The 13,897-nt window shown below is 46.3% G+C and overlaps 2 protein-coding genes across 3 annotated transcripts in view; one reads left to right on the forward strand and one right to left on the reverse strand.

Annotated features, from left to right (window-relative positions):
- The first annotated feature begins 439 nt into the window (after positions 1–439).
- kbtbd2 (kelch repeat and BTB (POZ) domain containing 2) lies at positions 440–10,907 on the forward strand. The gene is made up of 4 exons (XM_034572570.1): positions 440–703; positions 2,675–3,231; positions 6,629–6,794; positions 7,115–10,907. The coding sequence occupies exons 2-4, from the start codon at positions 3,059–3,061 to the stop codon at positions 8,672–8,674; spliced, it is 1,899 nt and encodes a 632-aa protein (XP_034428461.1). The 5' UTR covers positions 440–703; positions 2,675–3,058; the 3' UTR covers positions 8,675–10,907.
- A 240-nt stretch (positions 10,908–11,147) lies between these two features.
- avl9 (AVL9 homolog (S. cerevisiase)) overlaps positions 11,148–13,897 on the reverse strand; it is a 16,622-nt gene continuing 13,872 nt past the window's right edge. Inside the window, exons 16-17 of one of the 2 annotated variants that reach the window (XR_004612346.1) lie at positions 13,602–13,817; positions 11,623–13,571 (exon numbers count right to left, since the gene is read on the reverse strand). Coding sequence is in view for 1 of the 2 variants with exons in the window: in XM_034572656.1 (XP_034428547.1) it covers positions 13,690–13,817 (128 nt within the window). In the remaining variant the exon portion in view is untranslated. Of the gene's footprint in view, positions 13,818–13,897 lie in introns of both variants that reach the window. The other variant, XM_034572656.1, reaches the window with a different exon arrangement.

Here is a 13,897-nt window from a genome sequence, read left to right on the forward strand (position 1 = left end):
AATCTTATTTTAACATGTCTTATCTTATTTTATCTTGTTTAAACTTAACTTTAATAGTATCTCATGTTATCTTATCTCATTTTAACTTGTCTTATCTTAATCTGACTCATTTTTAACTTCTTATTTTAACTTAACTTTAATCTTATCTCATCTCATTTTAACTTATCTTATCTTATTTTAACTTAACTTAAATCTTATTTAAACATGTCTTATCTTATTTTATCTTGTTTAAAGTTAAATTTAATAGTATCTCATGTTATCTTATCTCATTTTAACTTGTCTTATCTTAACTTATCTTAATCTGACTCATTTTATCTCATCTCATTTTTAACTTATGTTATCTAAACTTAACTTTCATCCTAATTTATCTCATGTTATTAAATCTAACTTTAGTCTTGTTGTTGCAGTGCTGCAGTGTGTCCGTCTGTCCAGCAGAGGTCGGTGTGGCGGCAGTGCGTGCGCATGCGCAGCATCCTAACATGGCCTCTGTGGTGATGCGCAGATCGTCTCCGCTGCTCGACGCGTCCTCTCGACTCCTTCGTGTCTGATTCCGGCCGCAGCCGCTCACTCGACTCCCGGAGCGGACGAGCGAAGCCGCAGCGCCGCAGCGCCGCTTCAGCGTGTGAACAGCCCGCCGGGTCCCCGCCGCCCGTCGCCCGTCGCCGGGACGCCCGCGGTTCCACCCCCCCGCCGAACTCCTCAGGTAGCTAGCCTCCGTCCGCGTAGCCCCGTTAGCTTAGCGCATAGCGTGCTAGCAGCAGTGGCCGCTCTGCGCTGTTTTCTGCGCTGTTTTCTGCGTCGCGTCTGGAGCCAGTTCACGAACGAGCGGGTCGCGGCGGACGCGCGTGCCTCTTACGGGCACCCGCGGGAGATGCTAACCCGCTAGCCGACCCCGGAACTGTGCAGTGGAGGGGAGCTAACGGCTGCTAGCCTGCCGTTGGCTACTTAGCGATATAACGTGACACACCGAAGCTAGCTGGTCGCATGTTTTTATGTTTTAAAAACGGAACCGGCGACATTGACGAGCGGCTGTTTTGATGCGAACCCCCACGGGACGCAACCAGCCGGGTTAGCAGTCAGCTAACCAGCGCCTGCTAACCAGCTAGCCAACCCCTGGGTTTGTTTTGGACACGGTGGTTAACGGCGACGGGGCTAACGTTAGCTAGCTAGCATCGGGCTACTTCCAGAAATGTGGAAACAACCCTTTTTTCTTTTCTTTTTTTTAAATGTGTCGCGTTTGCTTCCAGAAAGAGCAGCGACGTCACGTGTTTGCGGGATTAGAAAAGCGTGAAAACGAACATGCGTTGAGCAGGAAGCTAATGTTGTGCACATGACTTCGGGTTCGGGTTCTGCCCCTCCATCCTGCTCGTGTTGTTGACCTGCGTCCATCAGTTGTCCCGGGAGAAGACACCACGTTGACAGGTCATTCATCAGAGACACGTCCTGCAGCCTCCAGTCAGACAGTCTCCTCTCGTGCTGTGGGAAACCTGTCACTGTTAGCTTGGTGTGGAACAGCGATGCTAACTGTAGGTAGCCGGGGGTGGGGGGGGGGGTTCTGGGTGTGTTTCCTGCAGCTTTGCCTCAGTGTGGTGACACAGCACCGCGATGTGCGACCCCGGATTCAACACGTATTCTTTTTGATTTGATGACAGAGACATTTTCCAACACGTAGTCGCCTCAGAGTCCGGTTGGGGCCGGAGCCAGTGATGGGGACAGTGGCTTTGTGAGGTGGTCACCTGCCATAAGGCATCCAGGGTGTGGGCACTGGAGATTATCATGTTTTATTGTAATATTAATATCTGAAATATCTTCTGTTGTTGTGTCTCGTTGTCTAGACTTTACGTTCGTGAACCGCAAAAGCCTGATGGTCCCCTGTGCTGGACATTAGTTTACTTAACAATTTAACTAACGATACTAAGATTATACAAATCTATCTTCAGATTGATTGATGGATTGATAAAGCATTTTAATAATCCCCTGGGAAACAGCAGTGCTGCAGCAGCCACTTCAGATAAATCACAAATTATATACAGTTTATTTATAAACTTGAATATTTGTATATATTCTTTTATTTCTGTACTCTAAGCCTGTTTAGCACTGTGGTCAGCTGTGTTGTTTAAAATGTGCTTTATATCAATATAATATAAAGATCTGAGCCCCGTTTTCCTCAAAGCATCTTAAATCTAAAAGGATGTGGCCGAGATCATTTTAGCGGTGAGATGAGTTTTGGACGTTGGCTCCGTTTTGGTGTTAATCACCAAACATAAACTGCATCGTTATGGTGACGTGAAGTTGAATATGTGTTAAATATCTTTACAAGCAAACCCTTTCCCCTCTATGTTATTCGAGTGCTGTCTGGTTTCGTAGATGTCAGTAGTCTGGTAGTTTTCGCCCACTTCCTCTCAGACGTCCTGTTGGCAACTGTCTGGCTGTCAGTGCTGTTTCTGGAAGCTTTTGATGAAGGGAGGAGGGGGGGGGGCAGCAGCAGGTGACCTGCATGAGGAGGCAGGTTTATCAAACTGCAGATTTCCTGTGAAATAAGTTCACGATATTTATCCGAGTGGCATTCTAAAAAAAATGGAAGATAAAGGAAGAGCTCATAGATTTAGTTGTAGTTGTTCTTTTTGTTCTCGTCTTCTGATTTCTCACTTTGTTTTTCTGCTGTGTTTTCCAGACGAGCCCTGATGTAACAGTGTTGTGACAGTCGTGGCACCCTCTCTACCTCTGGTCCCCGGTGCCTCACTGCATGACCTCAGACAACAGACATACCTACGAGGGGAAACTGCCCCTTCCTCCGGACGCCTGACGCTTACGCTCGGTTGCCACAACCTCAAAACCTTCTCATCTTTCAACTCATCCTCGGCAGAAGGAGCGGCAGACATTTTTCCACACAGGAATTGAACACCTCCACTTGGGCCAGTGGAGGTGTCGCAGAGCCGTTTTTCCCCTCTTGAATCTTTAAGATTAGATATATTTTTTTTTCTCCTGGTTGTTTTGTGTCCGGTTCTGCCGGCCGTGTGACTTTTCAAAACTGGGGCGCGATTCATGGGATGCAACCATGTCGGATCTCAGTGAGCGCAGGCCGGTCAACACGGACTACGCTGTCTCCCTGCTGGAGCAGCTCAAGTTCTTTTACGAACAGAAATTACTGACTGATGTTGTGCTGCTGGTGGAGGACACGGAGTTCCCGTGTCACAAGATGGTCCTGGCCACATGTAGCTCCTATTTCAGGTGAGTGCACCACGTCGTTATCGGCCTTCTGCTCATGTTGTATGTGGGGGATAAGTGTTTGTAACGACCTCGGGCTGATTGTGACCAAGCTTTGTCTCCTACGGTTTCAATAAATAATGCACCACGCAGGTTTTTGTGCTTAAGGACAACAATCCCCCCCCCCCCCCCCCCCCCCCCCCCCCCCTCCCCCCTCAGTTGTGATGAGGTGTAGGTACGTTGTCATTATGCAGCGCAGTTATTTAGTCTTTAAGTGCTCGCCTCCTACAGTTACAATGAATAATGCACTATATTGTTGAGCAAGTGTTACCCACACTATACATGGAGGATGGAAAACAAGGGGATGGTGTTTCCCTAAATGTGGGGGCCCGATGCGCTCGAAACCAGTTATTCCGTCTCTGATGCATCAGTGTTTCCGCTACGTTCATTTTCTCCAGCAGACACATTGTAGAGCCGGTATCTTTGTACTGTGCTGCATCACCCTGCTGCATGTCCTCCCTCCTCACTCTCCCTCTGACCTGCGCTCACTTTACACTTTAACAATAATAACAACACTAATCAGAAGTTAATAGCACAGGCACGGTACTTAGTGTTACTAAGTGTTTGTTTGATTCGCTCGAGAGTTTGAGACGTATTTAAACACACAAAGTACAACATTTAGCTCGCAGTCCACCTGCCACACACGAGATGAGACGTGATGCGCACAGCCAGGACATCAGGGTTCGAGTGACCGGAACGATCCGGATTCATGATCCGACATCTTCGAGTAATTACGAAACAAATGGGATCGTTTTATGTGTGAAGAGCGACTGAGACACAGGAGGGGAATTCTCCCTGCAGATTGCGATGACAGTGTTTTAACTTCATTGTTGCAGAAGAAGTGACGCCCAGTTTTTATCCACGAACATGAATATGACCTCAGCAGGTTTTTTTTTTATAAAGATCAGTTCAATGTGTGCGTGATTAGAAAAGAGCAGAGGAGCAGAGTCTCTTGTTGACCGGCGCTGCGTCATGCGTCTGGATGCAGTGCCGCTGCCAGAGGGGCCACCTGGATACAGTAAAGGCTGTAATCAGTTTATCACCACACAAGCCGCAGTGCATTGATGTGAAATAGTCAAAATAATCACTTCCCTATTGAATCTATTTATTCATCTAGAGGAAACGCTGTATATTTCTACATGGAACAAGTGAAGCGCTCTCTAGCCCGTAGTACTGCAGACGTATCCCTCGAAGCCCCTGGGAGGCCTCATTTGTACGCACAGCGTTGCATAATAAAGTGTGTGCCCTGCGGTGAACGTGACAGAGCAGCAGCCTCGGCTCTGGGAAGAGTCCATCTGTACGTGACAGGGGCTCATGCAGCATTTGGACATGCTATCTACCTCCCTGTCTGTCTCGCCCCCCTCCCGTCCTCCCGTCCTCCCGCCCTGCACACACAAGCATTCCAAGAAAAGGTCCCGACAACTTAATGCCTCCCCTCACACCCACCTCTTCCCAAACTTCCCCCGCTGTTTCCCACGCACTCGTTATCTGGTGCGAACATGCAAAGCATTTCCCCTCGAGGGTTAAGAGGTGTTGCCGTGCTTCCTCCAAACTGCTACTCCTTCCTTCTGCCGGTCTGCTGCGTCTCCTTCCACCTCCGCCCCTCTCACAGAGAAAGGGGGGGACGGCGGGACTCTGGGGGGAGCTCCTGTTCGTAGGGGAAAGTCTGGTCACGTAGGAGAGATGGAGAGAAAAGGGGAAGTAAGAGAGGAAAGGGGGGGGTGTAGGGCAGGGGTATGCCTGCAGGGTTGCGTAATACAGCCTGGCAGGTTTAGTCCCTGCTGTGATCAACAACCACCCCCCCCCCAAAAAGAAAGTCCTGTTCAGGAGGACAGACGTGTTTTTCAGACAAAATATCAGGAAAGGCTGCAGCCGACATTAATGATCAATCCTTTAATTGTATTTAATTATGTTTTAATAAAATGTTATTGTCTATAGAAAGTCAGAATCTTAAACAGGAGCTGTACGCGTTTGTTTTGCTTCAATGAAAACACGGTGGACGGCCGATCCAAATAGTTTCAGCCTCACAAGACGACAGAGTCTGAAGTCACACACTCAGCTCGCAGATGACAACGTTTACGTGAACAGCATCACATTCTTATTAATATGATGTTTACATGATTCATGTTTCTTACATGAATCTTAATAATAAAGACTCCGTATCGCTGTGTTGCTCATGTTGTCTGCATCTCTCAAACATCACTGCAGCTGAATGTGTTTGGCACCAAAGAGATCAGCAGCGTGGATGTAAAGTATCACCGACCAGGCGCGGCTCCCCCGACGAAAAAGAAAATGTGAGAAACTGATTTAGTGAAAGAGGTTAAAGAGTCTTAGTCACTCTGAAAACTGAAGAGTGTGGGCGGCCTGACGAGGCCGCTGCAGCTACCTGGGAGTCAGAGCTGAGTCAGAGCTCCCAGTCTGTGCACAGTCATCCCAGGTGTCTGTCGAGCACCACATCTCATTCAGTATCTGTCAGTCAGAAAATCAGAAGTAACATCTGCTGCGAATTAACTAGAACAAAATCAAATGTGCCAGTTTGTAAAAAAGCTAGAGAATCTCATCTGTTATTTCTGTGGTAGGAAACACATCAGTGATAATGACAAGCAGCTTGTGGCTCATTCGCTCTCAATATATTTATAACGTTTAAGTCTAATTCAGAGTTTTAAACAGGAATAATCTAAAGAAAATGAATTGTTGGTTGTTTCAATAAATTTTTTCAGCTAAAATACCCAGAATTCTCTCAACCATGAATTTCTTACATCAGATGGTAAATTAAATCAGCAGATTAATCAATGATAAAGATAATTATTTTAATTCCTCTCCATCCTTGAAGCAGTTACATATTTGCTTGACAGCAGAAGAAGATTAACTCCAGCAGCCGGTCACAGGTAGACCGGCTCTGGTCGGTAACTTCAGTCTGTTTTTCCAGCCACTTTGGAAACTTTCCAGCTGTCATTAGGAGGCTCTGTTTATTTAACAGAAAAACATCGGAAGTCACAACAGCGATCGGCCAACGCAGGCTAAAAGGTTGTTCTGTGTCCGAGGGGTTTCTCCTGTAGTCAGGATGAAGAGTTGACTGGAAGTATTTGTAGATATGATGGAAAAGGTTTTATGAATCTGAAGTATCTGCTCTCGTGTGCTGCTCAGTCGTGATTATGATGATTTAGAAACTAGAACTAGTTTCCATGGTTACAGTCTCACTTGTAAAAACTATTTTGTTTTGGTACTGAAACATGTGTAAGAATTGTGTGTGGCTGTAACAATCTGACCTCGTGATCTAACCGTGTCAGAGCAGGCGATAAAAGCCACTTCTCTCTTATTTTCCACTGACGACCCTCCTGTCGTCGTCTCCCCCCCACAGGGCGATGTTCATGAGCGGCCTCAGCGAGAGCAAACAGACCCACGTCCACCTGAGGAACGTGGACCCGGCCACCTTACAGATCATCATCACCTACGCCTACACGGGCAACCTGGCCATCAGCGACAGCACCGTGGAGCCGCTGTACGAGACCGCCTGCTTCCTACAGGTCGGTCCAGAGGAAGTTAGAGTCAACGAAATACATGAAAACCCCAGAAACCTCCTCAAAACAAAGACGATTCGAGTGTTTTCATTTAAATACCTATTTTTAATTTGGGAGTCCCTATAAATGCCATTATCATAGTGAGGGTCTTAATTACTAAGTTAGTTCAGCAGCGTTCATCTTACTAACCAAACAGAAATGACTCCTGAAGACGTGTTCATTAATAACAGAGGGTTTACTGTGACACGTTGTTTTTATATCTTAATACAAAGAGATGATTCAGCTTTTCTCTGACTGTGATTCCCCTCCGACCTTTTTTCCTTCAGGTGGAGGACGTCTTGCTGCAATGCAGAGACTACCTGGTGAAAAAGATAAATGCTGAGAACTGCGTCCGCATGCTGAGCATCGGCGACCTGTTCAGCTGCAGTGAGCTCAAGCAGTGCGCCAAACGCATGGTGGAGCACAAGTTCCCCATGGTGTACCGACAGGAGGCCTTCCTTCAGCTCTCCCACGAGCTGTTGATAGACGTCTTGAGCAGCGACAACCTCAACGTGGAGAAGGAGGAGACGGTGCGCGAGGCGGCCATGCTGTGGTTGGAGTACAACATGGAGGCCCGCTCGCAGCACCTGTCCTCTGTGCTCAGTCAGATCCGCATCGACGCCCTGTCAGAGGTGACGCAGCGCGCCTGGTTCCAGGGCCTGCCGCCCAATGACAAATCCGTGGTGGTGCAGGGCCTCTACAAGTCCATGCCCAAGTTCTTCAAGCCTCGGTTAGGCATGACCAAGGAGGAGATGCTGATTTTCATGGAGGCCATGTCTGAGACGCAAGTTGAGGGCTACGTGATGTCGGGGTCCTTGCCTACCACGGTGGTGTGTTACAGTCCGCAGGCGGAGAAAGTGTACAAGCTCAACAACCCCCCAGGAGACCTGCAGAAGGTGGGGACCCTCGTTACACCTGACAACGATGTGTTCATCGCTGGAGGTCAGATCCCTCTCAAAAACTCAATCACCAACCACGGCAAGAGCGGCAAGTTACAGGCCGTCTTCCGCTCGGTCGATAGCTTCTTTTGGTTCGATGCCCAGCAAAATGCCTGGGTGCCCAAAACCCCCATGCTGTGCGCCCGAATCAAGCCCTCGCTGGTCTACTGCGAGGGCTACATCTATGCAATCGGGGGCGATAACGTCGGAGGGGAGTTGAACAAGCGCACGGTAGAGCGCTACGACTGCGAGAAGGATGAGTGGAGCATGATGAGCCCCCTGCCCTTCGCCTGGAACTGGAGCACCTCTGTGGTGGCGCACGACTGCATCTACGTGATGACCCACGACCTAATGTACTGCTACTTCCCCCGGGCCGACACGTGGGTGGAGATGGCGATGCGCAAGACCAGCCGTTGTTTTGCCTCGGCCGCCGCCTTCGGTGACCTCATTTTCTACATCGGCGGCCTCCACGTGGTCAGCAACTCTGGCATCCGCCTGCCAACGAGCACCATCGACGGCTCGTCCGTCACCGTGGAGATCTACGATGTCAACAAGAACGAGTGGCGCCTGGCCGCCAACATCCCCGCCAAGCGCTACTCGGACCCGTGCGTGCGGGCGGTGGTGCTTCTCAACTCGCTGTGTATTTTCATGCGTGAAACCCACATGAACGAGCGCGCCAAGTACGCCATCTATCAGTACGACGTGGAGCTGGACAGCTGGTACCTGCGGCAGCCCGTGTCCGAGCGTGTACTCTGGGATCTGGGGAAGGACTTCCGCTGCGCAGTGGGGAAGCTGTACCCCTCCTGCCTGGAGGAGTCCCCCTGGAAACCTCCCACGTACCTCTTCTCCCCCGACGGGGCGGAGGAGTTCGAGGTGGACGGGGAGCTGGTGACCCTCCCTCACGTATAGCTCTTAACCTCCCCTCCCCTGCCTCGCTGACCGAACCAGGAATCTGTTACGCGGAGGGATGAACACGAAGGGGGGGCCCATGAATTCTCTGAGACACGGAAAGGCTTCGACGTCGTCTGCGTCGCGGACGGTTTCTCGGGAGACGTCGGAGGCTTTGAACGACGGAGCCCAAAGCAACAAGCTCGGAGCGAAAAAAGATGCCCCTGAAAAATACTAGTAATCTGAAAATTTCTTTTCTTATTTTGTCATTTGTGACATCTGTTAGATATTATTACAAGCCTGTCATACTGTTTCTACAATGTGATGATCTAAATGTCAACTGATTTTTGTGAGGATGATGATGATGATGATGCACTTAACTGGTTAAAAAAAAAGAAAACTTTCTCGGAATGACAATGGCAACTGTACCAAAATCTCCCAGCCCCTCCCTCCCCCCCCGCTCTCCGACCGTAGGCTTCCCTCTCTTCTCCTCTTCGTCTTCTCTTCTCCTCTTCGTCTTCTCCTCTTCTCGCACCACTGATAAAGTGATACTCCGCAAAACATCTATATTTAAATGATCCAACTCACACTCGCTGTCGTCTTAAAAGTTCGGCTCTGAAAAGTTAGTAGCTCGCTTCGTGGTGGAGGTGAACAGCTCGAATCCACTTTCACCAACATCTCATCAACTTTCATGGAGAAAGTTTGCTCGGTTTTATTCCACTGACCCAAAACCTGATGCCTCTGAAAACTAAAGGACCTTGTGAATTTCATGTTCACTCCCTGATTCAGGTCGATAACGAACAGGAAGTGGATGTAAGAATGTTCTGATGAATTCTGAGCGGGGCGGGGTCCGTCCACGTTCTTCTTCTGATGAATTAATAAAATGGCAGAATAGTGTAAAGTCGTTGCAGCCCGAACTTAAACCTTTTTAAGTCAGTCAGGCAGTTTACGATGCTGATGATTTTAAAAACTAAATGTGGTCAAAAATCGATTAATTGATTAATAATGAAATTGGCTGTTGCCTCAGAAATTGTAAAAAACATTTCCATCGTATCTTCTCAGAGCTCCGAAGCGACGTCTCCAGAACTGAAACAGAAGAAGCTGGAGAATATAATAACTATAATAACGATGGTATTACATCAGATACTCTTTTTATAACTGACTCAATTTTAAGTCCCATTTGAATCAAATCACGACTTAGTAAAAAGGTAAATGAAGTAAATAATACATTTCTTATTCTGCAGATGGTTTCTTGCATGAATAATCGATTTTATTGTTTGTTTTCATGATTCATTTTCTCACTTTAAACGTCTGTTGTTTCCAAACTGCACCAAAGAGTAAGAGACGAACTTTTCAGAGCCGCCTTTTAAAGCCCCGCAGCTTCACAGACGTAGATCTTTGCTCGGAGTGTTCGTCACCGACAGGATCCGTGGTTTCCTCTCGAGGCGTCGCAGACACCAGGGACCGGGCCGTGGTTCCCCTGGGGGGGGGGGGAGGGGGGGCTGACGGGGGAAACAAGTGAGCGGCGGAGAGTGCGTTCAAAAGAGGGCGACTGCAGGTCCGGTTCGCCCATCACCTCTCCTCCCTCACCGCTCGGCCCCCCCGACACCCACCCCCCCCCTGTCTGTCAGTGTGCACACAGGTCTTCCACACAGCCGGCATTGACACCTCACTCTGTCCGTCGTCACGCGATCACGATACTTGTGTTTTTCTTTCCACACGGGTTCTCTGCAGACACACGACTCCACTCTCAGTACAAACGTAGGTTTCAGGCTCATGCATATTTCTTTTTTTTTTTTTTTTTTTTTTTTTATTCCCAAGCTGCTGAAATATATATATATAATGAAATATATATTTTTCATATGTTTAAAAGACAAACTGTTTTAGTGTGGGGGAAAATAACCAGGTCTATTTTGTATTAGTGTCTTTTTTTAATTTAATATCAGACATTACTGTAGTGTGATTGTGGGTAGACATCCATTTTCCTATCGGATTTAATTTTTTTTCTGAGTGAATTCTTGCTGCTGATTGGTTGTGAGAGGAGAGGGCTGGCCCAGGGCTGTTGCTACGGGAATCGTCCCAGCAACCACTAGCAGTAGTGGAGGGGGGGTGTGGCGGGCTACCTTTAAAAACATGAGCACAGGTGCTTCATGACAAACCCTTACTAGCATGTCTGGCTGCATCATATTCCCATGGCACTGTATTTTGAATGAACGTTAATTTATTAAAAAACATACCAAAAACGTTCCTGAAACTGAGACTCCGTGTTTCTTTATTTGAGCTTCGAGCTGCTGCCGATGTTTAGAAGGATCTTTGTTTAGCTCAATGAAGTTATTGTTTTGGTTCATATACAGAAAACACATTGTGCAAAAGTCTAAAGATGGATTTTAAACCTCAGATCTTTGAAAACTGTTGAAGTCGCCTTGTTGCTTTTGACTTTCAGGTCACATCTTTATATTTTATTACTTAGAATTACCTACATTAATCTACTATTGTATTTAAGCATGTTTTTTATTCAGTCAACAAATACATCATCATGATTCCACTGCAGATGCTAAATATCCTGAAAAATGTGTTTTGAAACTGAAAACATCAAAACTATTTAAGCTTTAGTCAATTTACAGAAAAACATTCCAAGTATTACTTTAAAATCCATAAATGAAAATGTGCTTTGTTTTCATTATGAACAGTTTTACCTGCGTGTGAGACGTAAGAAACGTAAGAAACAAGGAGTTGATCAACGATACGTTTGAAGAAATGTTAAAATCCCTGTGCGACTGAATGGAAACGCTCCCGGCGCCGTGTGGCTGAGTCTCTGTCGTGCTGAAGCCTCGTGACCCCGTGACCCTGTGACGCTGCTGAATTGTTGTCGTGACGACACGCGGCTGCATTTTTGTGCGTCCACGTGTCGCAGCCACAACAACAACCCCCTCTACCAACACACACCGAGTTTGGCTGACCTACATTTTTTGCACAGACACCACGAGGAATAAAAGTTCTGCGGTTCTTTAATTCTTTTTTTTTTTTAATACAGCAATATAATATAGTATCACTTTCTTTCCCAAATACATTAAAAGCATCTGTCAAGAAAAATATTCTGTGAATCTGAGTTCACAATACATTCAAATCTTTTTTTAAATACAAAAAGAAAAATATATCATCAGAGGGTAAAAAAAAAACAAAAACAAAAAGCTGATATTTTCTCAAACTTAAACCGGGGAATCAAATTCCAAAGAAGATTTTTTTTTTTAAAGTGTGAAGAGAGAAAAGAAAGTAAAGCGATCGATCATTTAAGACATTTCTCAAAGAAGCAGGATGACACTGATTGCAGCCGTGACACCGGACAGAGCATGCTCGCTGGCCCACGTCTCACCCGACACGCGAGCATCTGCAGCGCGGAGGGAAAAGATGCAGTTACACTTTCTACAAGATTCACAGGAACAGAATGAACGGCTGCGTTGTGCAAATACACACAGTGCTCCACAGTCAGGACGCGTTCCAGTGTTGTCGTGACAGAACACGGAATATTTATGAGATACGTTCATACATGACAAATAAATATGTTTTTACTAAATATAGTTCTCCCAATATATATATATATATATAGTGAGGGTACAGTAGAAAAGGGCCTGGGTGAACAGCCGGGTTCCTTCATAGTTAACAAGGGAGAATTCATCACGTTCATCAGGGAACAAACTGGAGCGTCAGGTTCACGAGGATTCACCAAATAACATTGTGATTGTTTCGGTAACAACGTTCAGATCGTGTCGTTAAAATCTCATATTTTTTGTGTTTGTGTGAGAACAGGAGTGATAGAGATGAAGTGTTTATACGAATGATAATAAGTTAATTTAAAGAAAAAGGCCAAACATTGTTTCCTGGTGTGAGAAATCTGAGAATTATCTGTAATCTGGAGACGAGTCAGAGAACAATACATTAAAGTACATTGATACACAATATTGTTTGTTAAATAATAAAAAATCCAAACTATTTTTCTTAGTTTGGATTTTTGGGGGATGAGCAACAATCATTTGAAATAATTAAAACCTAATTTATTTAAATTTACTATTTATCACTGGCTCATTTTATTTTTTAACGTGGTTAATATTCCTATCTCTGTAATTGGCAGGAAGTTTACAATGTGTTTCTATCTCTACAACACAGAAGTTATCGTCTCTTGTTGTCATCAAAACCAGTTTATCTAACCTGGGAATTTAATATTTATAAGGATTTCAAATAAATCACCAGTTATGTTGAGATTTGAGAATCAGGAAAAAGTGTTTAACTGAAAAAATAAACCAAAATTAGAGTTTTCTTATCACTGACTTCACTCGTATAATCACTTTAGAGTTTGACTTTGTTACTTATTTATTTTATTATTTTTACTGTCACCTCAGACGCTGATGGACATTTTAAAGAATAATAATAATAATAATAATAATTGTGTTTCCATGTATTTTTACATGCTTATACCTGACACGTGTTGCAGAAACAAGCAGAATGTTATCACAGGGAAATCAGACTGTAAAATCTAAACTGTTAAAATCTTCAGCTCAAATCCTGTGACACAGATTTACGTTTCTTTTTGTTTTTTGTACGTGAATACTTCAGCAATAGAGACAAACTCTTGAAAAAAAACGCAGCAAAGAGCGAAAACCTCAAACCCAACAACAACATCTTTAGCGTCAGGAACTGGTTCAGCGACGGCAGCGCTGAGATTCAGGAGGTCAGACGTGATGCAAGCGGCTGAAACCTCTGGTTTTTGGTCGGAAGCGGGGGGGCGGCCTCTGCCTCACAGTGGGTGTGGACTGTACAGTTTGTGTAATGGCAGTGATGCCTTCATGTCCCGAGTCGTATCTGGTGAATATGCAGAGAAAAGCCCAGAACATCCCATCAGAGGTGCGACTGGCGGGTTTCACGCTCTCATCCTTCATGGACCCAGCTCTCGGACCGCTGACCCTCCGGCGTCACAGGAGCCAGAGGGTCAGAGGACGACGGGGGGGGGGGGGGGACACAGTCACTGAGGGTTCGGGTCTTCACGGCTCCACCTCTGTGGCGGCCTCAGGAGAGGCCGGGGGCGTGACAGCTGCGGGGGGGGCCAGCGTGGAGAACCAGGAGGACATGGCCGACTTGGCGCTGGTCAACGCCCCGCCCACTGACTGACCTGCAGCGGAGATCGGACAGATGTTAGTAAAGACAACAAGAGAGAAGACGTCCTCTGTGGAAGCATCAGTATCTCCTGCT

The sequence above is a fragment of the Hippoglossus hippoglossus genome, chromosome 20 (genome assembly GCF_009819705.1).
Source record: "Hippoglossus hippoglossus isolate fHipHip1 chromosome 20, fHipHip1.pri, whole genome shotgun sequence".
Lineage (NCBI taxonomy): Eukaryota > Metazoa > Chordata > Actinopteri > Pleuronectiformes > Pleuronectidae > Hippoglossus > Hippoglossus hippoglossus.